A 27901-nucleotide genomic window follows, 5' to 3' on the forward strand; every position below is an offset into this window, starting at 1 on the left:
TGGTTAATGAGGTGGGTTTTCTTCCTGCCACATATAGATATGAGAAATGGGGGACTTGCTGAAAGGTGACAGTGAACTTTGACACCCAACCACCTCTGGTGCAGGCAATATTCTCTGAAGCTTCTGATTTGTATGAAGAGGTTTGGGATGTGGAGAAATAGAGAAAGAGGATGAGGAGAAAATGGGGTAAAGAAGGGGGGAAGAAGAGATGCAGGTACATTGGGGTGTGAAGGAAGCTTGGCATCCATTGGTGCTCACATGAACACGTTGTATGAGGGAGTTCATTGAAAAAAGACAGAACCCAGGCATTCTTGGAAACAAGTGACATGCATAAGTGTTGTCTAAACAGATAGATGAAGACTGGATACATAGATACATGAACAATACAGTTGGTCCTGTGTTTTCAAAGCATAGGTGTGTCAGGCTAAACCCATTCATACTAATGATACTGGAGAACCTTCCATAACACACTGTTGGTCCATTTCTTTCTCCTCGGCTAAGTCCAGCTCATACCTATTCTGAGGCCACCTTCCAGAATTGCATCTTTCCATCCTTTAGGCCATTTTCCATAGCAAACTCAATGTAGGCCTGGCCATTCCTGAGATTCCTTCATGAGAAATTACCCAAAGCTTTGTCTTCACTCCCATGATGGAGGTCACCCTAAAGCCTGCTGTGTCCAGGCCTATAGTTTGATTTTTATTTGGTCCAATAGCTCCCAAATAACGACACGGAGACTTATTATTGATTATGAAAGCTCAGCCTTAGATTAGGCTTCTCCTACTAGCTCTTATACTGTAAATTAACCCTTATGGTTTTTACCTTTTTTCTATTCTGAGTGTCTGACTTGTTCTGCCACTCCATGGCATCTTCTACGTGCCTCAGTTATCCTCTTCCCCTCTCTGCTCAGAAGTCCCGCCTATTTCTCCTGCCTAGCTTCTGACCATTCAACTTTTTATCATACCAATCACAGTAATAGATCTTCAGATTGTACAAATAGCTTATCTCCTCAATCCTCCCTCCACCCTCCCTGCTTTACCCTTACCACCCACAGTATCCCCCTCTTTACTTTTATTTTACTTCTGTTGCTCTATCACCCCTCCCTTAAGACATCCCCCATGCCCCCTCCTGGTTTTCTGTCTTCCAGATGTCTTCCATGATTAACAATAGAACTAAGGAGACAAAGATAGAACTGACATATCAGAGAGTAATATATTGTTTGTCTTTCTGAGCCTGGGTTATCTCATTCAGTAAAATTCTTTCCCAGGTCAATCCATCTTCCTGAAACTTTCATAATTGCAGTCATCTTTACAGCTGAATAAAATTCCACTGGTCAGGTCAGGTGATGGTAATGCATGTTTAATCCCAGCACTTGGGAGGTAGAGGCGGGTAGATCTCTGAGTTTGAGCCCAGCATGGTCTACACAGTGAGTTCCAAGATAGCCAGGGATACACAGAAAACCCCTGTGTTATCAGGAAAAAACACAGTGTACAGGGATCACATTTTCATTATCCATTCGTCAGTTGATGGACATCTGAGCTGCTTCAATTCCTTAGCTTTTCTGGACATGAATACACAGAAATCTTTATAGAAGATAAAGAGCCCAAGAATGGCACATCTAGAGCTCACAGTAGTTTATAATTTAGACCTTTGAAAAATATCCAGATTGAACTCCAGAATTGCTGTACCACTTTGCAATCCTATCAATACTGAATAGAGAGTCCTCTTGCCCCACATTTGCATCTGTATTTGTTGCTAATTGCATTCTCTTTTTAAATTTTAGTTTATGTGTACATTTGTCTGTGTGAGGATGTCGGATCCCCTGGAAGTGGGATTATAGACAGTTGTAAGCTGCCATGTGGATGCTGGGAATCGAACCCGGGTCCTCTGGAAGAACAGCCAGTGCTCTTAACCACCAATCCATCTCTCCAGCCCCGCTAATTGTATTCTTGATGATACCCATCCCAACCAGGGTGAGATGGCATCTTAGTTATGTTCTATTGCTGTGAAGAGACACCATGACCAAGGCAGCTCTTACAAAGAAAACATTGAACTCGGTGGATTGTACAGTTCGGAAGTTCAGTCCATTATCACCATAGGGGAGAGTATGACACCCAGCTAGCTCACTCCAGTTACTTATTCAAACACATACAAGGTTAACTGGGGCTGGGAAAGGTTACAACTACCAAAGTCATCTTGCTATTGCTGCCCATGAGAGCAGACAACTCACACACACCTTTTGATTATAGAAAGCCACAATTAAAAACAAGAACTCCAGGCCGGCCAGGAGTATCTTAGGACGAAGGTCAGTACAGCTGCAAGCTCTCCTGCGGCACCAGATGCACACTCTCCAGAGAAACAACATATCTTCAAGGTTTAAACAGTCTCAGAACGATTTCTCAGCCTCCACTGACTAATCCAAACATAGCAAAGACTTTGCTGAAACCTTTCTCTCAAGGCCAGGCACAAAGGCTTTACTATAAATTTCACTTAAAGATAGTCATAAAGGCTTTACTACAGCTCACTACATTTTCCAAAAGGCTGTACCCCTCTGTTCCCTTGGAAAACGAAGGCTTAGCATCTTGATGAGCTTCTCTTGCTACTGCGGCACCTATAGTTCAACATCAAACCATATCTGGTGTCCAGTGTCATGGAACAGAAGGTAAAGAAGTTCAGACTCACTAGGGCTGGAGGTGAAGAAAAAGTTGCTCTTACAAGAATGTAGGTGTTTCTCCGGGATTTTGGCAGAGATCATGGGAAATTTACCAGCGAGTCTGGGTGATTTCACATCTTAAGAGCAGAAGCACGTGCAGTTAATTCATTGTTTATTTGAAAGGAGGCAGGATAAAAGTGAACGAAAGATAGATAGTTGAGCTCTTTGCATTAAATTTTAAAGCATTGCCTATAATTTAAATTAACTTCAAATATTCAATTAGTATTGCTGGTTTAGAAACAAGTAATAAGGGCTGTTAGACAGGCCCACCAGAGAGGAGAGGAAATGCCCACAAAAGTTTAGTCTTTATGCAATATAATTTCAAATGTCCTAGAACCATTACAGAGTGAACAGCCAGAAAAGATATGGATTTAATTGCAGCAGGTTAATCTGCCAACAAATGAGGAGGTTACCTCAGAAGAAACTGGAAATGAGACAAGGGAGGAGGATGGAGAGGATTTCCTCCCCCTTCTTCAGTTGAGATAGACTCACATAAACCTTGAGTTTACTGAACAGCTTTAAATATTACATATTCAAGTAAAAAAAAAGAAGAAACTCTTGAGATGAAAATGCTACTTCTCAAAACAAGAGGAATGGTATGAAAATAAAAAAAAAGTTACTTCCTGAAGAAGGGTATGAAAGACAATTTTTTTTTTTTTTTTAAAAAGTGTTTAGACAAGAATTAAACCCAGTAGAATCCTTCTCATTAAAAAGAGATGTGTTTGGGTTTTTGAGCCTACTGCACGTATTGGCTTTGTGGGAGCCTAGGCAGTTTGGATGCTCACCTTACAAGACCTGGATGGAGGAGGGTGGTCCTTGGACTTCCCACAGGGCAGAGAACCCTGATTGCTCTTTGGGCTGACGAGGGAGGGGGACATGAAAGGGGGAAGGGGAAGGAAAAGGGGAGGCGGAGGTGGGGAAGAGACACAAATCTTTAATAAATTAAAAAAAAGATCAAGGGGATACAAATCAGAAAAAAAAGAGATGTGTTTAATCATAGATCTTTGCTGCTATCTTGTAATGGCATATAGGAATTATTGCCTGGGTCTAAAAAAAAGTCACCTCCTCAGATGTTTCCAATAACCATCTATCAAATGCCAATAGACAGTCAGCACCCTCGAGGTGATGTTCAGATTGGTTGGAAACCTGCAGGTACAAGGGATCTCAGGAGAGTAAAGGAATCAGTGGTGGCATATTGAATGGATTCTCCTTTATGAGACAGATAATAAACAACTGGGCTACACAGAATAAAATTATACCACAAGACTGGACGGACTTAATGACTGCTATATATAAAGCTGGTCCTCAATTACAATAGCTTATGTGGTGGAGAGAGGAATCAGTGACCAGGGAACAATGTAATCATGCTATAGGAATACAACAGGGGATCACTTGATAGATGAGCATCAGTTTGCTGGCTGGCATAGGCAGGTGCAACTCGATGCTACTATAGCACAATGGCATTTAGTGGTTTGAAATAAAACGGCCCCCGAAGGGAGTGGTACTATTGGGTGGTATGGCCTTGTTAGAGAAGGGGGTAGCCTTGTTTCTGGAAGTATGTTTCTGAATGGCAATATATATCATGTGCCATTATATGTTGGAACTATGTGATCTTCTTTGTGACTTTGATTTTTACAGGTGATTACAGTTAAGAGATTGCGTGAATCTCAGAAGAGATTTTGAACTTTGGGCTTTAAAACATTGTTGGGATTGTGACAGACTTTTGAAGTTGGACGGAATGCATTTTTTTTTTTTTTGCTTTATGATATGGCTATAAGACTTTTGGGGACCAGGGAAAAGAGTGATGGCTTGAAGGAAAAAAAACTTCAAAGGGTTTGGTTCTATTAGGAGGTGTGGCCATGTTGGAGAAAGTATGCCCTTGTTGGAGGAAGTGTGTCACTGTGGAGGCAGGCTTTTAGGTTTCAAATATGCAGAAGGCATGCTAAGTGTCCTAGTCTACTTCTTGTTGCCTTCTGATCAATGTGTAGCCAGCACCATGTCTGCCTGCACGCTGCCATGCTACCCACCAAGATAATAATGGACTAAACCTCTGAAAGAGTCTAATTGTAGTTTGACTCCACAACTAAATGCTTTCTTTTTTTTACTTTCTTTTTTTTAATTAATTAATTTATTTATTAAAGATTTCTGTCTCTTCCCCACCACCGCCTCCCCTTTCCCTCCCCCTCCCCCAACCAAGTCCCCCTCCCTCGTCAGCCCAAAAAGCAATCAGGGTTCTCTGCCCTGTGGGAAGTCCAAGGACCACCCACCTCCATCCAGGTCTAGTAAGGTGAGCATCCACGAAACTGCCTAGGCTCCCACGAAACCAATAGGTCCAGTAGAATCAAAAACCCGTTGCCATTGTTCTTGAGGTCTCAGTAGTCCTCCTTGTCCGCTATGTTCAGCGAGACCAGTTTTGACCCAGGCTTTTTCAGACCCAGGCCAGCTGGCCTTGGTGAGTTCCTGATAGAACATCCCCATTGTCTCAGTGTATGGGTGCACCCCTCGCGGTCCTGAGTTCCTTGCTTGTGCTCTCTCTCCTTCTGCTCCTGATTTGGACCTTGAGATTTCAGTCCGGTGCTCCAATGTGGGTCTCTGTCTCTGTCTCCTTTCATCGCCTGATGAAGTGTAATATTCAGGAGGATGCCTATATGATTTTCTTTGGGTTCTCCTTCTTATTTAGCTTATCTAAGAACCCGAATTATAGGTTCAATGTCCTTTATTTATGGCTAGAAACCAAATATGAGTGAGAACATCCCATGTTCCTCTTTTTGGGTCTGGCTTACCTCACTCAGGATGGTGTTTTCTATTTCCATCCATTTGCCTGCAAACTTCTAACTAAACGCTTTCCTTTGTAAGGGTTGCCATGGTCATTGTGTCTTTTTGCAGCAGTAGAAATCCTAACTAAGAAAGATGGTCAGGGCCCTGATTTTTAAAATTCTATGGAATGTCCAAACTGTTCCTTCTGAAAGGAGTCAATAGTTTGCAGAAAACAGAGACCAGGCAATGATTAACATAAACGACCATGAGCCAATTTTTTCCAATGAAAGAATTACTCTCATACTTGAAATATGTATTGTTTCTCATCTAATATTCTTCTGCCAGTTTACTAAGATATGCTGGTAAAAGATAAATTTGATTGCATAGAAATGATTTGACAATAAAGCTTTCCAATGTTCAGAGAGTTACTTAGTATCTAATAGTCACTCCGTGAACTGTTCTGCACATCAGCATAAATCATTCCTCACAGAGCTGTGTCTACAGCAGAGGCTCAGTGATGCCTTCAGGCTCTGTGGAAGTTATCGGGCACAGCTCATCTGTACTCAGATGAAAGACTCTTCCATCTGCCCAACTGTCCAGGCTAGTGTATTCTCATTTCTCTCCTGCCCCCTCGTGTTCAGAGAGGGCACTGCAAGAATCATGTTCAATTAGCTCGAAACAGCAATGAGAGGACTAGGCACTAGTTTTCCACGTCAGAGAGTAGTTATACAACCCTTTAATCTCAGGACACTAGGCAGAAAGACTGTGTTGGGTTTCAGGCTATGTTGGTTGTAAAGTGAATTTTATTACAGTCTGTCCGTCATAGTGAGACCCCTTCTCAAAGTAATTAATCAATAAATACATAAATAAGTAAACACATGATAGATAGATAGATAGATAGATAGATAGATAGATAATGTAAAACATCCCACTCAAAACCACTATTCAATAAAAGGCGGAATCTCCTCTTCACTCTTGCCTCCCAGGTAGTAACCAGAGCATCCATGTCTGTCTGCTCACATGCAGACATGTTGGACAGCAAATGTACAAGAGTTAGGCAGGGAGGGACAGGCTCATTCTTCCAGTAAGGGAGAAGAAATTTTTCATCATGCCCAACTGAGTGTGTATGCCCTGAAAATCACACAGTGGCCAGTCTGAAACTGTTCCCACTTCCCATCCTGAAAAGTGACAGCCAGAGGAGCTATCCTACCTCTTCATATGATTGTAAAGACAACGGGGACCATTAGGTACAATTGTGTTCACCAAAGAGAACACTGGACCCGTGTGAGGCAGAGGCATATGGATTGTGTTCCCTGAGACTGTCAGTAGTTCATGGAAAGACTCTGAAGGGTATCCTGGACCAAAACAGAATTAGAACCCTCCAGCCTCACACCACCCAGCTGAAAGGAGAGGACAGGATCCATCAACGTGTCTGACCTTGGACAAAGGTACAAGGAGGATTCAAGGGCAAGGAGCCTATGGTCTAGGCCTGCCCCGTAGGCTTCAGGCCTTTACAGAAGCTGAGCCAAGGGAGTGCTGGGGCAGGGTGTGTGTGCAACCTTGAAGCCTCTTATCCTCCAGACATTCTCCTGCGAACTCTGAGAAATTCCTGCCACTCCTACCAGTAGGCCCACTCTAAGGAAGCCACTCTAAGGCCCAGTCTGGGGTGCCTGGGTAATTCTCTGACCTAAGTGGTGAGTCATATGATACCAATGATGTCATGACAGTGTTAATAGTTTCATTGCTACCCTAGGGTCCGCAGCAGCAGCAGCAGCAGCAGCAGCAGCAGCAGCAGCAGCAGCAGCAGCAGCAGCAGCAGCAGCTACAGTCTAACCACAGACACACATAGAGAAGGGAAATGTCCCATCTGTCCCTCTGCTCCTGACCATCTGCCTGGTCACCTGGCCTCTAGGCCTAGAACTCATCAGAGCCCCTCATATGTTGTTCCTCCGTGTTGAGTGTCCTGTCCTCGGGTGTCACTGCCCCTGTGTGTGCTATAGGGCCACCCTGTTTGCTTTAGCGGAGGCATTGTCCCTCACTGCTGTCTGTCATTCTTATATGCTCCTCCCTCCCTGATCCCTTGCCTCCTCCTGCCTCTCAGTTTCTGACTCTGCAGATATCGGCAGCTCTGACCTGTTTCCATCTTCCCTGTTCAGACTCTCAACACCAAACACGGGAGGAGGAGCAGAAGCCCACAGGCCGCAGTTTTCAGGAAGTTGATCCAGTGGCTTGATCAGCGTCTGGGCCTGAGTTTGTGCTTCTACGGGACGCACCGTGTTTCCCAACAGGAAGCAGCTGTGGGCCTCACCCAGGTGAGGAGAGCCCAGTGCTTATCAGGCTGACAAAGCCACCTCATCTGCTTTGTCTTTTTATTGCACCCCCTCTGGAAGACACACATGGACTCTGAAGTCATTCTGGATATCAGTAACCCTTACCCCAAACCTCACCCCAAATCAGGGTGACTTCCTTGTCACAGACCCAGCCTGGGGAAGGGTGGAGAGCAGGAAGCAAAAGGCTGCATTCTTCAGAAGGAAGATTCAGATTGAGAATCCGAATCTCTAAGCAGGTGTGTGCAAAGGATCCCACAGATGGAGAAACCACAGAGGGAGAAGGGCAAGAACATTTAAAATCCATACCTAGGGACTTAGGCCAGCAAATGCTACCCAACTGCCCATGGGCTGATTGCATATCTCCCACAGGATTTTGTATGTTGTCTTTTACTTTTCGTTTGCTTCATTTTCATTTGATTCTTGGAATTTTACTTTTCCTATTTGATTTCTTCCATGACAATTCATCATTCAAAGGCGCATTGGCCATGAGACTTTGTGCGCTCTATAGCACGTTTTGCTGTGGGGAGGGAGTTTTATTCCATTGTAATAAAATTTGAGAAATTATTTCCATGTTTCTACGTTTGTCAAAACATGCTTTGTATCCAAACACAAAACCTATTTTATAGAAAGTCCCATGGGCTTCTGGGGAAAACGGTGTATTCTGAAGTGTTTGGGTGGAATTTTATGTAGGTAGCTGTTAAGTCCATTTGCTTGATATCATTTTCATCATATTTTTAATGTATTTTTGTGTGTTTTCATTAAATGCCTAGCTCTTATCCATCCCTCTTCCATTCTGTACTCACACTATTGGCAAACTCCCACTGAGATCAAACTTAGAGACACTTCTATCCACCTGACAAACATTTTCACACACTGGGACTCTCTGGGCTCCCGGAGCCTGTAATAAAATGAGATGCTGGCCCATGAATAGGAGATTCAGAATCCCAGGGATCCTGCCAGGATACAAAGAGAGCACAAGGTAAAGATTCTGCAACAGCTCAGTGTGAATTCCTGCATGAGGAGGTAAGCAACCTCAGACTTTAGAGACACCTGAGGACTGGCTAACCTTGGATTTTCTGTCCAGGGCACACATAGGCCAGAACAGTAGGCTTTTCTTATTAGTGGATTCAGTGTTCTCATTGGCAAGGTCATGGCAGCCATGACTTCACCTGCCTCCTCCAATCAGAAAGAATCTCTAGATTCAGGGTCTCCATCCTATACTCTCTGTGTTCCAGAGAATATTGTGTTCCCAGCCCCTAAAAGGGAAAGATATTCCTCCCTCCAAACTAAGGAATGTCAGGGCTATGGAAGATCCCTCAAGTTCAAAATTATGGAAGTAGTTTCTCTATGTTATCTGGACAACCTGATGTATCCTGCTGTGTAGCGTGACTTGCAGGAAGGTCCCCATGTGCTCTGTCATGCTTTGCACCATCATTCAAGGACCTTTCAGTGATGGTGGTGTAGACGATAGAGAACATGTAGAATGAAAAAGAGTCTCAAATCTGTGTGTATGGGGCAGTTGTGAAGGCATTCATGTGTGTGTGTGTGTGTGTGTGTGAGAGAGAGAGAGAGAGAGAGAGAGAGAGAGAGAGAGAGAGAGAGAGAGTTCACAGACACAATCTAACTAGGAAAGCATGTAGTCTGATTGAAGATCTTCACTTCTCCCTCTGCTCCTACAAATCCTGTCCCCCAATCTCATTCCCAGGTCTGCACCATGTTGGCCGAGGTCCCACAAGGTCCTTCAGTCTTTCAGTCCCATAGAAACACAGAGGTCTACATTAACTATAAACTGGTTGGCCTAGTAGCTTAGGCTTTCCTTATTAACTAATGTTTACATCTCACATTAGCCCATTATCCTTGTCTGTGTTAGCCACGTGACTCAGTACCTTATTTGGGGAGGCAGTCACATCTTGTTTCCTCTGCATCTGGGTGATGGCTACAGACTGAGTCCTCATCCCAGAATTCTCCTGTTCTCATTGCCCCACCTCTACTTTCTGCCTGGTCGTCCCACCTATACGTCCTTCCTGGCTACTGGCCATTCAGCATTTTATTAAACAAGTACAAGAAACAAATCTTTACAGGGTAAAACCACTGTCCCACAGCACACACACCCCTTTATTAAAAAAATACACAAGAACTCTGAATTGTATCTCTTTTGGTTAGCTTTTCTCCTGATCATTATCCATAACGACTTATAACCAATTTTCTAAACAAAGGCAAACGTCCATAATCTTTTGGGAATGTGGGCATAGTTTTGTAGGCTACTTCCTGAAGGTAGGGGGCACTGATAATCTTACGGGGACCTAAAGAAAATTTTGAATTAGAGTCATGTCCTGAATGCAATATTTTGAAGGCTTGATCATCTCAGCCAGCAGTCTTGAAACTGTTCTGGATGCAGAACTCAGAGGAAACTCCAACAGAGGTCCTCTGAAATGTTGAATCATCTGGACTATCTGCTCCTACTGGAGATTCTTCAGGGGGTCTTCTTTGATCAAACCTGATTTTTCTTAGCACTGAATGAATCCACAGCCTCTCATTACCTGTGGAAGCAAAAGCAAAACCTCTTCTCCAAAGTTTGACTTAAATTTTGAAGTCAAAGCATTTTCAAAATATATATGTTGGATTAATCCAGCAGCATTTATAATCAAATATCTTTTAGCAGCTTTTGCTCCGTCCTCAGCCATCAAACAATTTAAAGACAACACAATAACATACAGTATCCAGATGCACTGTGTATTTTTCATCATTATGTGACTTTATATTAAACTCTATTTATTTTATTTTTACTTTTAATTTTTTGGCTTTTTGAGACAGGGTTTCTTTGTGTATCTTTGGCTGTCCTGGAACAAGCTCTGTAAACTAGGCTGTCCTTGAACTCACAGAGATGTGCCTCCCAAGTGCTGGGATTAAAGATGTGTGCCACCACACCTTGAACTCACAGAGCACTGTCTGCCTCTGTCTGTCAAGTGTTAGAATTAAAGGTGTGTGCTACCACACCCAACTACTCTGTTTCTTTTTTATTTTAAGGACTTTATCCTTTTTTCTCCCAAGCCCACATATATTTTTAAACACAGTATAAACCATTTAGAGGTTTTCTTAGTCTTTGAATCTGTCTTTACTGTATATCTCTTTTTATTGACCACACGAGTCTTTAATTTGCTAAGCGATATGGCTAAGATTAAAGCTGTGGCTTTGATGGCTGGATCCAGCCCATTCCTTACCTTTTGAGATTCCAGCCTCATGGTGGAGGTACCAGCAGGAGCCATGTTTATTGCCACAACTCTATGGTGTTTCAAGGTCCCTGCTACCACCAAATGGGGTCAGCTTTTCATCAACACCATTTAGTGTTTTGTGACAGGACCTCTTAAAAGAGCTGCAAGGTTTTGCAGCTAAAGCTGAGCCAGGAAGCCTCTCTTAAATGAGAGCACTTGCCTCTAGCAAGCAGAGTCCACCCAAGAAAGTGCTGCTGTCAATAAGCCATGCTTTATTCTCTTCTGTCTAGAATTACTTTCCCAAGCTGTCTCAGGCTTTATGTGGATGCAGTTGTCCATGTGGGTGCCATTTTGTTGCAAGGGGCTGCTTGTTTGTTTCCGGCTGTTTAGCCCCAAAATAACCACATAGAAACTGCATTAATTAAATTACTGCTTGGCCCATTAGCTCTAGCTTCTTATTAGCTAACACATCTTAATTTAACCCATCTCCATTAATCTGTGCATCATCATGAGGTCGTGGTCTACCAGCAAAGTTTCAGCATGTCTATCTCCAGCGGCTCCATGGCATCTCTCCAACTCTGCCTTCTTTCTCACAAAGATATGTTGACTAACATAAGTAATCTCGCAGCTTGGGAGGTTGAGGCAGGTGGTTCCTGAGTTTGGTTACAACATAGGTTATACAGGAAGATTGTGTGTCAACCAACAAAATCCAAATGAGCAAATCATAGCAGTAATAATAATGACAACAACAATAATACAAATAAATTAAAGGTTCAGGAAATATCAGCAATGCAATATAGGTGCACACCTGGCCCTAGTAATTCTTCTAGTTATCCCTATCTATCTCCTAAAGGACCCACAGCCTTCAAAACAGTCCTCGAGCTATGGGCAAGCACTCAAAACACGAGCTTGTGGGTCACCAGCCCATAGTAACTACTGAAAGCCTAAAAAGTAGGCTGAGATTGCTGTTAGTGAACTGTCCTGTGTATTCAGAGAAACGAGAGCCACATGGCAGAGGGTTTACAGTAGTGAGGCTCAGTGTTGACCTTCCCTGCTGCAGAGTCTCGTCAGAACACTTGAAGGCTTGGTACTGGGGGAAAGGTGCTGATGAATCAGTCACACAAGCTCCTGACACCAGAAGCCAGTGCTGGGGCATGTCTCACAAATGTGGCAAATGGAGACCACAGACACCGAGTGAGGGTGAAAGTTACAGAGTTTATCTTCAGGGAAAGGGGAGCGCCTGAGAGCGAGGGGGGTGCAAGGGCACAATGACTCCAAGCAAGATCATCGGTCACCAGGATCCCACCCGACAGAGGGACCCAAAGATTGGTTTACATGGTCCTGCTTTTGCTTAGGGGATAAAATGACTTTGCAAAGAGGAGGGGAATGTGGGGGCAGCAGCATGGGCTGCCAGTCAGCAGACTGTTGGTTGTCTGCCTCTGATTTTCCTTCTAGGAACCAGGAAAGTCTTCAGTTGCGGTGGGCAAGTGGTTGTCAGCAGACACCAAGATTACAGCAATGAAAACTTTCAGGCTTGAACCTGACTGCCTGGTGAGGTGCAGCCAACTACTGGTCTCACCAGGAGCTCAACAATGCATTAAGGCCCCAGTGAGAGCACCCCTCTGCTCAGTTTCTTAATCAAGGCTCAACTTCAGCCTCATCTTTTTCCTCAGTAGGCAACATGAAATCTTGTTTTCAACCCAATGGTCATGGTTCATTATGATTTGTATTCAATGCAGTGGCTGGGAAAGGGGGACTGTGCAGTGGCTCTGGAGAACTGGCCCAAGTAGGTGATGGTGAGAGGTAGAGGAAAAGGGAGATCCTAGGGCCTGCAGGACACAAGGCACTCACCACTCCTTAATGAAAGAGAAAGTGCTGGGGGAGCAAAAGTACAGACAGAGCAGAATTTGGCACCTTTGTAAGGGTCAAAGTGCAAGAGACTTTGTACTGCTGGGGTTGAAACATTTATGGAAATCAATCACACAGACTATCAAGAAGATTAGGGGATGACCAAGGAGTCAAGAGGCTTCTGGAGGGTTTATGGTGGGCAGGAAGACAACTCCATACAAGAAGAAGCGTGGTCAGGGTGCTAGGGACAAGGGTCTCTTCTGACACTGCCCCATTTTCAGGACACACCCAATGGACAAACATTTTCACAGATGTAATAGCCTCAAGCAAGGGTGGGCTCCATACTGCCTGCCTAACTCCTGATCCAAAGAGCAAACTTTAGAAAATGGGGCACTGAGAAACCCATGTAGTTCTGATCAACTCCCTAACTCCCGACCCAGATTGAAAATCCCATGAATTTATCTAGTTCTGCTTCTGCAGGCATTTGTAAAATTTCATATACGGTGAAAATGCATAGAGTTTTTTCTCATCAGTTGGCATCATTTGTGACTGATGTCAGAGACCTTTATGAGCTATGGTCTGAAAGCCATGGGATCAAATTTATTTGCTGAAATCTGATTTCTGATCCAATGCTATTAAGAGTTATGACTCTGGGAAGGTCAATGAGTGTCATTGTTTTCTCATTCTATCCAACGAGGATGCAATGTGAAATCTTTTGAGCCAGAGGCCTAACTCTCACCACAAAGCAAATTTGATGGCATTTGACTGTGGATTTCTTGGTTTATAAGCATTTATACAATTTCTTGCTATTTGTATGTTATCCAGATTATAATTTGTTTAGAGATGTTGGTCTTACTCTGTTGCTCAGGCTGACCTGAAATTGCAGGAATCATATAATCTTTCTGCCTATGTCTCTGATAGCAGGACCCACAGATACCTACAAAGAGCTCAGCTTGCAATTTGTGAATTTTTGGAACAATGATCTGACTGAACATATGGAAACAATAGGTAGGACTTTGGCTATTAGGTTTCTTTATTGGCCACTTACAAATAAGAAGACATGAGACTTGCTGAGAGAACATAGGATTTTGACAGTCCACTCCCATATAATAAATATTTCCAAAGCATCTGTTTCATCTGAAGACTGTCTGGGGCTTGGAGAAGAGGAGAGAGGATGAGAGCAGATGAAAAAGGAAGGAAAGGGCGTTGTCCCAGGGGACAGTGAAAGAAGATCGGGGCACTTAGGGGTCACACATCTAAAGTCATGGGAGCATTCACGAAGTCTCATAAAAGGTGTCCCAGCAAGCTGAGGAAAAAGTGACACACCAAGGGTTTGTCGTACATGCAGACCAAATGGACAATTGTAGCGGTAAGGGACGGTGATGTGACTGTTAGACTCTAACCGGGATTCTCTAAGAATGTTCGGCTGAACCCATGTACATTCCTTCACACCATTCCTCTCACAGGGTACTACTCTTTGTAATTATCCGGAGACCCCTTTAGCTCCTGGATCTTCTGGGGCAGAGTCTGGGTCCAGAACTGCAGCCTTCTGGCCTTCAGGGCTTGGCCCACAGCAGGCTGGATGTCCAGCTGCAGGTACTTCTCATTATCGTTCATCACAGGCCAGTCGGGTAGACCCTCGCTGTTGGGGTTCCTGTGGATATGCCAGCCATCAGGGAATGGTAAGGTCATGCTCATCATTGTGATCTCCCAATTTGTCAGGGTAGTAGACTAATTGGGCCAATAGTTGAGGGGACAGATGAGGCACATGTCCTTACACAGGGATACAAGTGTCACCTACGAGTGTCTGTTCCATGTGGGGCAAGACTACCTGGACAATTTTGGGTCTCGCATTCAAAGGCAAAATCTAAAGAACTATACCATAGCCCCTGTCAGGTCATTGCCATGTGACCAGTAACCAATATGTACAATGTACCCAAGTGTGCCCTGGGGTGAGAAGGACTCTATCACGTGATGAGTTATCCATGCATGCTAATGAAGTCATCAACCACCAATGGAGTCCTAGATAGGGACCCACCACTGAGGAGGTTGAGGGAGGGGTGTGCTCTCACCCATGTTTTGCAAAGTTGGTCCAGTACTTCATCATTCTCTTGCTCAGCAGCTCCTCCTCCTCAGTGAAGACAGCTGTAGCTATGGGGAAGACAGAGGTTCAGGTCCCAGCCACCCCATGCAGCTGCCTATTCGTGGTCCTCAATCACCATCCTTCCTGTAGCCTGACCTTGAACCCTAGGCCTCTTTTCCTCCTTCACCACCAAGGATCCAAGAGCCACCCACACCTCTAATTGAATGCCTCCAGGTACAGTTCTGCTCAGTGTGTCCTCATTCCATCTAATATAGGTGTGGTGGCTCAAATCCTATAAACTCATATATTTAAATGCTTGGTCCCCAGTTAGTGGAACTATTTAGGAAGAATTAGGAGGTATGGCCTTTTTGGAGGAGGTGTATCACTGGAAGTTGGCTTTGAGGTTTAAAAGTCCAGTCAGGTCCAGTTAGCTCTCTCTGCCTTGTGTTTGTAGGTCAGGATGTAAGCTTTAGTTAGCTACTGTTCCAGTGCCTTTGTCTGCCTGAACGCTGCTATTCTCCCATCCCTGATGGTCATAGACTCTAACTAACCCTTTGAACCTGTAAGTCCCAATAAACTCTTTCTTCTATAAGCCGAATTGATCATAGTATCTCATAGCAACAATAGAAAAGTAATTAAGACAATAGATTATATTTGGAAGGGTCCAGATTCTAATCTGGGTATTGTTTTTTGAGGGTGGAAAGGGTGCTTACTTGATTATGTCTTCTCCCAGAGCTTTGATTTTTTTCAAATGGACGGAGCTCAGTTGCCCATCAGGTACCCAACTGTGACCCCATCCAGCTCATGAAACACAAGAAAGACTCACGTTTCATGTCCAAGGGGGAGGACCCAAAAACAAAAGCCATCTCATCGCCATGGTCAACTTTCACATGGGGTGGCCTCACATCTTTGACGTAGCTGGGCACATGACAGAATTCGTAAAAGTAGACAGAGGCAAGGGAACCTAGAAGTTCGGACACATGGTTACATAGTATTCCCTCACCTTAACTTTCCTACCTAACCCTTAGCGATAAGTTATGTCGGTATACAGTTATTTGGTGTTTTAATTGTCAAATGGGTGGCCCCAGGCTGGAGCACTAGTTATGGGAAAGCCTTTGGCTAAACAGTGACCCTGGCCTTCCCAGCTGAGTAGGTTTGGCAAATCAATGGAGTATCAGCAACCTGTTTCCTTGTCTGTATCTGGATGTCACTCCCCTCTCTTACACTAGAATAAAGAAATACCGATGTAATGGTCCCGGGAGTTTGGTTCCAGAGATGTGATCCAGACATGAGCATGGACCTGGACACTATTAAGCTCATCTGGGACCCATGGCTCTGAGCTCCTCCCAACCAGGTCTCATCACAGATGTACTCACGTTGAGACTTTGCTACTTGGAGTGCAGGAATCACGAACAAATAGTCTGCCATCATTTCCTTGAACTGTATTTGGAGGGTCTGGGCATCTTCAGTGTTGTTCATATACTCTTCCATTAGCAGGTCACCACACTCAGGAGGTAACATCTACAGCAGGGAACCAGGAAGAATGAGTTTAGGCAGGTTCTTGTTTTGATAGGCAGCAGCCTCAGTGTGGAGAATGTGGCCAGGGATAAGATATGGTATAAAGGGAAAGGTATAAGTTCTGGGGTGAGACCTCCACAAACCACACACACACAGATCTTTGTTTGTAGGCATGCTGTCTGAGAAGGGTACATAGTGGCTCTTTCTATTGGAGGCAGTACTCAGGTGTCTCACCATCTGTGTTATTGCTGTGTACTTCAGAATAGCTGGCAGGGTCTCTCTGGTTATCTCCTTTATTATTTGATCAACCCCCAACATCTGCAAGAGAGAGAGGACAGTTTTCAGTATATGGTCAGCTGGATATGGATTAAGTTTTCACTGCTCATCTTATGAGTCCCCAGACTTCCAGAGAAATGGAACTGTGCCTCACCATAGGGAGACCCCAGCCAAACTCATCATTGTTGACACCAATGATGCTGGGCACAGGGTGAAAATCCGCAGAAGTCAACAACACTTGGGGATGCCTGGGTAGGAACTCTCCATCCACCACAGCAGGAATATGAGTGAAGACCTGAGGGACATCCAAGGTCAGTGATGGAGGTCAATTCTGAAGTTCACTAAGAAACCCTGACCATTATCCCTGCCCCCATTTAATTGTCTCAGGATGTTTCTCCAACCCTGACAGAGATTCTACATATATTAGGATATTTGGTATTTATTTTACACACGTGATTAAGAGGATGTCAAACCATGGAGCAGAGGTAATTTGTTTAGAGTAGTAAGGACTGACTCTCCCACATCCCACTGACCGGGTCCTCCAAGTCACACAACTCTCCTAACCTTGTTAATAGCCAGAATCTCCTCTTCACTCTTGTTTCTCAGACAGCGCACCAGGGTCTCTGAGTCCACAGTCTCACAACCAGATAAGTTGGCCACTTTCTGTAAAGGGATCAGGCAGGAGTTGATTCATCCTTTCAGGAAAGTAGAAGAGTTTTCCCAATCCCAGTTGATTGGCATTGTGCCCAAATATCTCATTGCACTTTGTGCTGTTGAAATGGAGTGAGTATGAAATTCCCATTTTCTTGTTGCTCAGATGTGACAGCCAGAGGGGTCATTCTACCTAAAGACTTTAAAAAGTAAGCTACGTGTGTTTGTCCACGAGGGCGTGTGACTTCAGGAGTGCCTGTACCATGGTTTCCGTGCAAAGATTCGAGGACACCATCTGGTTGCTAGTCCTTACTTCCCATCTTGTTTGAGAAATGATCTTTTATTATTTCTTCCTGCCTACAAGAGTCTATCTTGTTTGTGACCTTTCAGGGATTTTCTGGTCTCTGCCTCCTATCTCATCCTATGAATACCAGGATCACACACTTGTTTCTCCATGCAGCTTTTTGTGGTTTCTGAGGGAATTTGAACTCAGGTCCTTATGTTTTTACCTATTGATCCATATCTTCAACCCATATGTATTTGTTTCTGAATATGATGGACACTACAAGGTACTTATACATGGTTATTACACCCAGCCTGTATAGAGAGAAATGGATTCTAACCCTTGATTATCTAGAGACTATTGAAAGAAGCTATTTCCCACACCCCTCGTTTTCCCAATTGAGAAAACTCCCAGAGTATCAGAGGGTGGAGGCTGAGGCTGCAGGGTCATCAATGGCTGAAGTGACTCACTGTGTAGACCATCTCAGAGGTGTTAGAGATAAGGTCAGGCAGCAGGGCCACTCCACTCTCCATGATGGCTCTGTGGAAGAGTCCTTTGGACATGGGGGACACAACCTGTGAAGACACACTTGTGCCACCTGCTGACTCTCCAAAGATGGTGACAAGGTCAGGGTTGCCTCCAAAGTGGGCAATGTTCTGCTGGACCCAGTTTAGGGCAGTCACTTGGTCCAGGTAGCCCCAGTTTCCTCTGGCGTGTTCATCTCCAGTGCTGTAAGATGCAGAGAAGGAATCACAGGGCTGTCTTATTTATCTTTATCCCCTATTGCACAGTGTAGTCCATCTCCAGACTTACCTGAAGAAGCCCAGAACACCCAGGCGGTACTGGATAGTGACCACCACAACATCCTCCCTGGCTGCCATCAAGGATCCATCATACGCAGAAGCCATACCCCCAATCAGTGCACCACCATGGATCCACACCATTACCTGTGGAAATCAAGTCAGATGCCAGGAGGTTCCTACCCAACTCAAGCTCCACCTGGGGTGTCTTCTACTTTACCTAATGCTTTGGCTCAGTGTAATTAGACACACAGACAAAATTCCTCAGGACATCCTCACCTGGACCACAGACAGGCCTCTAGTACCATCAGGATACTTGCTAGTCTCTCTGCTTCTCTAAGGACCCAAGCCTGAATTAATGGCTCTAAATCTGGAGTAATAACACCCCTGCTCTCAGACGCCTATGAAATGGAATGAAAACAGGTATAATCATCAGTGATTCTCCTTATTGTTAAAAAATCATTGGCACATAGCTGGTCATGGTGATATATACCTTTAATACCAGAGCTCTGGGACCAGGTAGGCTGCCTGTGGACCTTCCCCACTGTCTGTTACTCCAGACCTAATTCTCAGGGTCACCCCTAGCACTGCAACAGACCCTCTCCTCTCCCAGCATTCTCAGGGAACACACTGACTGAGCAGGCAACATACTTTCTAAAAATCCAGAGGGGAAACAGAAATTAAGTAACTAAACTCCCCAAAACAAAGAGAAACCCAGAAAACAACACCTAGACCTATAGTTACCCCCAACTCAGATGGCCAGATGCCAGCATAAGAACACAGTAAATAACAGGCAAGGCAATATGTCTCCAACAGAGCCCAGCTATCCTACCACAGCAGGCTTTAAACATTCCCACATAACTGAAAAAGACTTTAATATAAAGATGAAAGAGGTCCTTAAAGAGAAAATTAATAAATCCTTTAAAGAAAATGAAGAAAATAAAAATAGTTGAAGGAAAGAAATAAAACTGTTCAAGACATTAAAATGGTTATAGAAACAATAAAGGAAACACAAACTGAGGGAATCCTGGAAGTGAAAAGTTTAGGAATGTGAACAGGACCTACAGAGGCAAACTTCACCAACAGAATACAAGAGATGGAAGAGAAAATCTCAGACTTTGAAGATACAATAGAAGAAATGAATACATTGGCCATAGAAAATGTAGATCTGAAAAATGTTTTGACACAAAACATCCAAGAAATCTGGACACTGTGAAAAGAACAAATCTATGAATAATAGGAATAGAGGAAGGAGAAGAATACCAAATAGTTCAAAGGTCTAGAAAATATCTTCAACTAAACCATAGAAGAAAATTTTCCTAACTTAAAAAAGGAACTGCATATATAGGTACAAAAGGCAAACAGAACACCAAATAGATTGGACCAGAAAAGTCCCTTCACCACATAATAATCAAAACACTAAACGTATGGAACAAAGGAAGAATATTAACAACTTTAAGGGAGAAAGCTCAAGTAATGTATAAGGCAGAACTATTAGATTTACACCTGACTTCTCAATGGAGACTCTAAAAGACAGAAAGTCTTGGACAGATATGCTGCAGACTCTAAGAGACCACAGGTGCCAGCCAAGATTACTATACCCAGCAAAACTTTCAATCATCTTAAGACATTCCATTATAAAATTAAATTTAAACAATATCTAGATACAAATCAGCCATAAAGTAGGTACTAGAAGGAAAACTCTAAACTAAGGTTAATTACACACATGGAAACATAAGCAATAAATAAACTCACACTAGTAAAACCAAAAGAATGGAACATACACAGCAGCAGCAACAACAACAACATCAATAAAATAACAGGAATTAACAATCATTGATCATTGATATCTCTTGATATCAGTGGACTCAATTTCCCAATACAGATTACCAGAATGGTTACAAACACAGGATCCATCCTTCTGCTGCATACAAGAAATACACCTCAATATCAGGGGTAGACATTAGCTCAGGGTAAAAGGTTGGAAAAAGATATTCTAAGTAAAAAAATCCAAGAAGCAATCTTGTGTAGTCATTTTAATATCTAATAAAATTAATCAAAAGTATTAATTCATCACAAGAAAAAATACATATTCATCACAAGAAGAAATACACCAAGATGACATTTCAATTCTTAACATCTATCTCAAACACAGGAGCACCCATTTTTGTAAAAGAAACACTATTAGACCTTAAATCACATATTGACCCTCACACACTGATAGTGGGAGACTTCAATATCCCATTCTCACCAATGGACAGGTCATCCAGGCAGAAACTAAACAGAGAAATACTAGAGCTAATTGATTTCATCAGCCAAATTAATATAACTGATATTCGGCAGCAATCTCAATGGAACTCTGAAACACAGCTTGCTCCAATACTGAGGGGACCTAAGAGGTGAGTGAACAGCTACATTGCAAGATACCCCACTCACTAGGACCTCCCCAGAAGGACAATACCCCAGTCCCCTTCCCCAACTCCCTTGGCTTTTCTAAACAGCCAGTACAAAGTTTCCTGTGGCTAGGATCCCCCAAAGCCCAAACCCATCCACTGGAGCCCCCACCTAAGAGCTAAGGGCTTGCTATGATACTGAGGGGACCAAGAGCGGCCACAACACTGATGGGATTAAGAGAGCACCAAGAGAGCAAACTAGGACAGAAGACCAAGAGATCTGGTGTATAGAGACCTCAGAGGCTTTCTGAGACAGACATTGACAATGCAGAGTAGACCAAGAAAAACTCCCAAATACTCTGACAGCCACTGCAAGGATTGGGCCAAGACACAAAGGGACTGCTGGCCTCATTTGAAGGAACTAAGTGCCCACATAAAGAAAACAGAAAAGGCTCACATAAGTGACTTAACAGCACACCTGAAAGCTCTAGAACAAAAAGAAGCAGACACACCCAGGAGGAGTAGAAGACAGGAAATAATCAAACTGAGGGCTAAAATCAACAAAATAAAAACAAAGAATCAATGAAACAAAGAGCTGGTTCTTTGAGAAAACCAACAAGATTGACAAACCCTTAACCAAACTAATCAAAAGGCAGAGAGAGAGAGAGAGAGAGAGAGAGAGAGAGAGAGGGAGGGAGGGAGGGAGGGAGGGAGGGAGGGAGGGAGGGAGGGAGGGAGGGAGGGAGAGAGAGAGAGAGAGAATCCAAATTAACAAAATCAGAAATGAAAAGGGGGACATAACAACAGACACTGAGGAAATTCAGAGAATCAACAGGTCTTACTACAAAAACCTGTACTACACAAATTGGAAAGTATAAAAAAATGAGCTCAGGATTTAGCTCTCAGGCCTCTGGTAGGTAGTGTGAAACCTGAGTTGATCAAGGAGCCAGAGCCACTGACTTCCCAGAGTGTTTAGGTCTCTGTGTCCCATACCTAGGGTTTAGCTGCATGCCATGGCAGAGAAGGCCTTCCTGGACACCTGATAGGGAGGGTTTCTCATCAGAGTCTCACATTGATTTTGCCCCTTTTAATCATTCCGAAGAAATGCCCACCCCCAGATCTGAGTATGGATTGCCACTCACAGCCAGGTTAGAGCCCTCATGGGCATGAGCTGGTGTGTAGATGTTGAGATACAGGCAGTCCTCAGATGTCGAGATGGAAGGTACGCTCCGTTTTATCATTGCCAGATTTTCTGAAACCACTGTTCCAGAATTTTGTAGACATCTGAGGACAATGACAGTTATTCTAAGAGATGTGCGGTAGTTAAAATTAAAAGCAGACGCCTAGCACATATTTTATCTCAGCCACCAAAACCCCTCTTTCTGGCCCCATGATGTCCTGATAACATGAGGTCCTACTCCAAAGGCTCTTCCAAATAAGGTAAAGGTCAGAGACTTTGGGAAAACTTCTCGTGAGGATGCCAGATGGGTCTTTGGATCCCAGTCTTCCTGATGATGGGATATTGACATTTCCATGAACTTCTGTAAAAACTATTGGTGTGTGTAATGACACCATTTCTTTTTGTACTCTCCAAGGTCTGGGTATTGGATGCTGTACCCATATAGGTGCTGCTTTGATAAACAGGGTGGTGGAACGTCCTTCACCTCACATCCAGACTCTCAAGGAACTGCCTCTTGGCCAATGGTACCTGGACACCTATAGGTTGGTACAGTGATTGTGGAGGGTGATTTGCTCAGGAACCATCATCACTTTGGCCTTTCTCTGGCATCTGCAGCATATCCCATCACAGAGAGAATGCAGTGGAGGGCTGGAGATGGAGAAGCACTGCAGTCTGGCTCAGACTTCTAAGCTCCTGCCCATATCAGGACCTGACATTTTCTGGGTCTCAGGAGGACTTACCTGGCTGGGTAGGTGGTCCCATCCCTCACACCACTCCATGGTTCAGGAGGCTCAGGAGGTGCAAATCTCAGCTCTCCTAGAGGTGGCTTGGCAAAGGGAATTCCCAGGAAAATGTAGACTCCCTCTTTGGTGTCATTCAAGTGGATAAGACTCCCCTGCACCTTTCCCGTGTGGGTAGTCCTGATGGGGTTGGCTGAGTCTTCACCTGTAAGTGACATGCGACATCAAGGTTGGGTTTGCCCAACCATCTACCTTCACACTAGGGCTGTTACTTTTTTTTTTTTTTTTTTTTTTTTTTTTTTTTTTTTTGGTTTTTCGAGACAGGGCTTCTCTATGGCTTTGGAGCCTGTCCTGGAACTAGCTCTGTAGACCAGGCTGGTCTCGAACTCTGGCTGTTACTTCTTCCTTGCTATCCTCAATTCAGCCTTTTCCACGTACCCACCTCCCTGGCAACTTGTCTCCACAGCACCATGTTCCAGTGTGGAAGAATTAGGCAGACCTGCCTTGTTTCCATAAAAGGTAAAAATCCTCCACACCAGATAAACATGGATTGCATGCTCGATGCTTCTTGGTGAGGTAACAAGTAGCCAAGGCAGCAGCCACTCTCAGGGAGTAGAAGGCCATTTGCCACCATCTTTCCAGAACTGGAAACTCACTCCTATCTCCAGCGACACGCTCTCTACGGGACACTATGCCATATGCCATAGCTGTCCATATAGATCACTGAGGACATGGGCCACTAGAATCTGTCAGTGCTACAGCAACAGGCAAAACCTGCTGAAATGGGTTTGCTAAGAGTCAGGCTACAGCCAGGATGCTTCACCCCCAAGAAAAGCTCTCCATGGAATCCCACCTATTGGAGTGAGTGTACTTTCAGTCAGAAGGCAGGAAAACAACCCAGAAAGGGACAATGTGATGAATTTGTTTAAAAAAAAACTATGCATACATTTTCTTTTTTATTTAAAAATAAAATATTGAAGTTTATTAAAGAGAGATTCTTTTTTATCCTTTTTCCTGGTTTTTCTAAACAAGGTTTCTCTGTATAAAATCTCTGACAGTCTGAAAACTTGCTTTGTAGAGTAGGCTGGCTTTGAATTCACAAAGATTCACCTGACTCTGCCTCCCAAGTGCTGGGATTATAGACATGCACCACCACCACCCAGCTAAGTAGAGATTCTGATTTTGAGTGGCATGTGGGGAAAGGATAACACATCTCTCATTACACGTGTAGCCTTCTCAAGAGTTACTGTGTCTTTATAACAGCTGTACGTGCAAAAAGGAGGCCTATTAAAAGCTTAAAAAAAGTAGCAAAAAATTTCCTGTAATTAAATGAACTAATGTCATCCTTAAAACCAAAAGTCACCATTGATGGGATTGCCGTTTGACCGTTTATGTGATACTTTAAATTCCTGATTTTGCTATGGTAAGCATTGCTGTCCAAGTTTACTTTCAGATGTCTTCCTCCTCCTGATTATTAAGGATGCCAAAATTGCTGTAGTATTCTGTTTTAACATTTCTACATTGACCTCCCCACCAGACAGGTTCTTGCCATGTAGCCCAGGCTGGCTTGCAGCTGAAAAGCCTTCCACTTTCTCTGCCTCATCTAGACCACCATTTACAGGTGTGTGCCATTACACCAGCTCACACCTATCTTATCTTGATGCCCCTTGGATGAGCCTGGCCTGGGAGGTTCACAACTCTGTGCCCTCTTATAGTTATCAGTGATTCTGAACCCAGGATCCAAAGAAGAATGTTCAAATAAGCCAAGAGTGGGTTGGGCAGATCTTCCCATCCAGGAGACCCTGGGGACATCTCAGAACCTGGACAACAGCAGGGAAGAGTCACAGTGAAGTCCTTATGGCCTCCTTAGGGTAAATCTGATTGAGGAGGCCTGGCAGGAGGTCAGCATGACTCAGGCTTGAACACTTTTTGGTAGGAGGCCTCAGGGCTGCACACTGACCCCAGGCACAGTACCTTCCTGGCTCACCTATTCATAAACCTGAAGACTTTCTGGCAGACACATGCCCTTTGCCTCAGACTCCCAGTTGTACCTTTTCCAAAGGTCAGAAAATGGAAAAGGGAACACGAGCCTCTCAGTTGGGCAACTATTGTAGGGCTGGAGAACTGTATGACCGAGGGCCAGGAAAATTTCCTAGGATTGTTTGGAGTATATCGTGATGCTTCCTCTGTCTGAGAGGGTGACCCATTTGGAGTTCAATGCTAGTAGGAAGGTGTAATTCATTTTATTATTACCCGTGGGTCAGTAAGAGCTCCAGCCACAGGCACAACCCTATACAGAAAGGGACATGACCCATCTGGCCCTCTGTCCCCAACATTCTTCCTTCTGACTTTCATGCCCAGAGCTTGGCAGAGTAGCCCGCTGTACTATTGAGTGTCCTCAGACATCACTGACTCTCTGGGCTACAGGGGCCACTTTTCCACTCTGTCATCTCTACCTGCTCCTCCTCCCTTGCTACCTTCCCTACCACAGCCTCAGCCTCTGCCTCTGCCAAAATTGGCAACTCTGGCCCCCACCACCCACGTAAGGATTCTCACCATGCGCGCGGAGAAGAAACACAAGCCCACAGGTTACACCAATTAACAGAATTGCACAGGCTCCAGCAATCAGCCAACCACGAAGATTGCAGGACGGCATGATCAGCTCTGAGGCCTGAGTCTGTGCTGCTATGGGATGCACTGTGTGCAGGAAGCAGAATATGTGGGCTCTGCCTAGACAGTTATTTGAACCCTAAGATTTATAGGTGGAAGCTTGGTGGGCAGGGCAAAATTGCAGGAGAGCTGTGACTAAGCAGAACTGATAGGACCCAGGGTTCAGAAGGTGGGGCAAATGCTCTTCTGCAATGTGACTTCCTTTTATAATTTCATTGGAAGGCACAGCATAGTTTCAGAAATTAATTATTCTGATACCAGCAACCATCACCTTAAACCTGGGGTCACCATGTGTACTGTCCTTGGAATCACAGGTCTTATGTAGGTGTGGGACAGAGAGCAAGGAACAGAAAGCTATGGGAAGCTATGGTTAATTTTCTAAGGAGGTGTGTACTGTCATATTCCCATAGATGAGTGGAATGAATACTCGGGCATTGTCCTCTTGATAAAGGAAGAGCAGGAGCAAGCCCAGGGTGCTCTCGGCACACCCTTCACTCCCAAGCTTCTTGCTTTCTTGAGTCATAATTCACGAAGTCTGCATTCAGGTCTCTCCTCCCTTACAGTGATGATCTATTTTTATTGAGCTATATATTTTCTTCACTCTCCTCTCTTCCTTCCCTCTGCCTTTCTAACCTCTCCTGAGATCCTCACACTCCCAATTTACTCAGGAGATCCTGTCTTGTTAGCTTCCTATGTATATCCATGTATGTCTCTCTTAGGGTCCTCTTTGTTGTCTAGTCTCTCTGGGGTTGTGGTCTGTAGGCTGCTTTTTCTTTGCTTGATGTCTAAGAGTCACTTATGAGTGAATACATGATATATTTGTCTTTCTGGGTTTGGTTTACATCACTCAACATGTTTTTTCTAGATCCATTCATTTACAAACAAATTTCAAGATGTAAATTTTTTTCACCGCTGACCGCTGTATAGTTCTCTATTGTGTAAATGTACCACATTTTCTTTATCTATTCTTCAGTTGAGGAGCATCTCAGTGGTTTCCAGGTTCTGGTTATTACAATGAATGCTACTATGAACATAGTTGAGCACATGTCCTTGTGGTATGATTGAGTGTCTTTTGGGTATATACCCCCAAAACAGTATTGCTGGGTCTTGAGATAGTTGGTTCCTAATTTTTGGAGGAATTGCCATACTGATTTCCAAAGCAGATATGTGCACTCCCACCAGCAATGGAGGAGTGTTCCCCTTACCCCACAACCTCTCCACCATAAGTTGTCATCAGTGTATTTGATCTTGGCCATTCTGATGGTGTAAGATGGAATCTCAGAGTTGTTTTGATTTGCATTTCTCTGATGGCTAAGGATGTTGACCATTTTCTTAAGTGTCTTTTAGACCATTGAGATTTTGCTGTTGACAGTTCTCTGTTTAGGTCTGTACCTCATTTTTTATTGGATTATTTGTTCTTTCTATGTCAAATTTCTTGAGTTCTTTGTATATTTTGGACATCAGTCTTATGCAGATGTTGGGTTGATGAAGATATTTTCCCAATCTTTAGTCTGCCATTTTGTCTTGTTGACTGTGTTCTTTGCTTTACAGAGGTTTTTCAGTTTCCAGAGTCTCCATTTATTAATTGTTGCTCCCAGTGACTGTGCTTACTGGGATTATATTTAAGAAGTGGTCTTCTATGCCAATGCATTCAAGTGCACTTCCCACTTTCTCTTCTATGAGGTTCAATGTGGTTGGTCTTATGTTGAGGCCTTTGATCTCTTTGGACTTTGAGTTTTGCATGGCTATAAATATGAATCTATTTGAATTCTCCTGCATGTTGATATCTCGTTATACCAGCACCATTTTTGAATATCCTTTCTATTTTCCATTTTCTATTGTTAGTTTCTTTGTCAAAATCAGCGTTTTGTAGGTAGGTAGATTGAAATCCAGTTCTTGGATTATATTCCATTTGTACTCCTGTCTGTTTTCATTACTGAAGCTTTATAGTTTGAAGTTCGGGACTATGATGCCTCCATAAGTTCTTTTGTTGTCCAGGACTGTTTTGGCTATCCTGAGATTTTTGTTTCACATATGAAGTTGAGTATTATTCTTCCAAGATCCGTGAAGAATTTTGATAGAATTTTGATGGGCAGTGCATTGAATCTATTCAATGCAAAAGATTGCTTTTGGTAAGATTGCCATTTTTAATAGGTTAATTCTACCTACTCAAGAGCATGGGAGATCTTTCCATTTTCTGCTGTCTTCTTTAATTTCTTTCTCCAAAGTTTTAAAATACTTGTCATATAGGTCTTTTATTTGTTTGGATAGCATTACCCCAAATTATTTGTGGCTATTGTGAAGGGTGATGTTTCTCTGATATCTTTTTTGTCCCGTTTATCATCTGTTACATTGGTGACCTTAAGTTTATACATACCTATCCCGGTGAAGCCATGACTGTTTCAGTTAGACTCACTGTAACTCTGACCACTTATTTGTTTTTTATTACA

General features: G+C 43.6%; 2 protein-coding genes across 3 annotated transcripts in view; one reads left to right on the top strand and one right to left on the bottom strand.

Moving 5' to 3' along the window:
• The window catches only part of LOC126502563 (liver carboxylesterase), a 133701-nt gene that overhangs the window by 76159 nt on the left and 29641 nt on the right, over positions 1–27901 (top strand). The window lies entirely within an intron of this gene.
• On the bottom strand, positions 13963–23486 carry LOC126503008 (acylcarnitine hydrolase-like). The gene is made up of 12 exons (XM_050144444.1): positions 23438–23486; positions 22782–22986; positions 22004–22145; positions 18482–18615; positions 18139–18397; positions 17299–17397; positions 16889–17029; positions 16693–16776; positions 16317–16461; positions 15767–15904; positions 14930–15002; positions 13963–14511 (listed from the first exon to the last, which is right to left on the bottom strand). Exons 1-12 carry the CDS (start codon positions 23484–23486, stop codon positions 14328–14330), a joined length of 1653 nt encoding a protein of 550 aa, XP_050000401.1. The 3' UTR covers positions 13963–14327.

This window comes from Alexandromys fortis, unplaced genomic scaffold (assembly GCF_014885135.2).
Source record: "Alexandromys fortis isolate MF-2015 unplaced genomic scaffold, M_Fortis_MF-2015_v1.1 scaffold_1, whole genome shotgun sequence".
NCBI classification, from domain to species: Eukaryota; Metazoa; Chordata; class Mammalia; order Rodentia; family Cricetidae; genus Alexandromys; species Alexandromys fortis.

What these genes read in the sequence shown, in the direction of transcription:
- LOC126503008 (XM_050144444.1), bottom strand. Translation starts at nt 23,486, where the DNA reads ATGGCATATGGCATAGTGTCCCGTAGAGAGCGTGTCGCTGGAGATAGG. An exon ending in AGATTCTGGCTATTAACAAG is followed by an intron (nt 17,030 to 17,298) that starts GTTAGGAGAGTT and finishes GATGTCCCTCAG; the next exon opens with GTCTTCACTCATATTCCTGC. An exon ending in ACACAGCAATAACACAGATG is followed by an intron (nt 16,462 to 16,692) that starts GTGAGACACCTG and finishes TCCCTGCTGTAG; the next exon opens with ATGTTACCTCCTGAGTGTGG.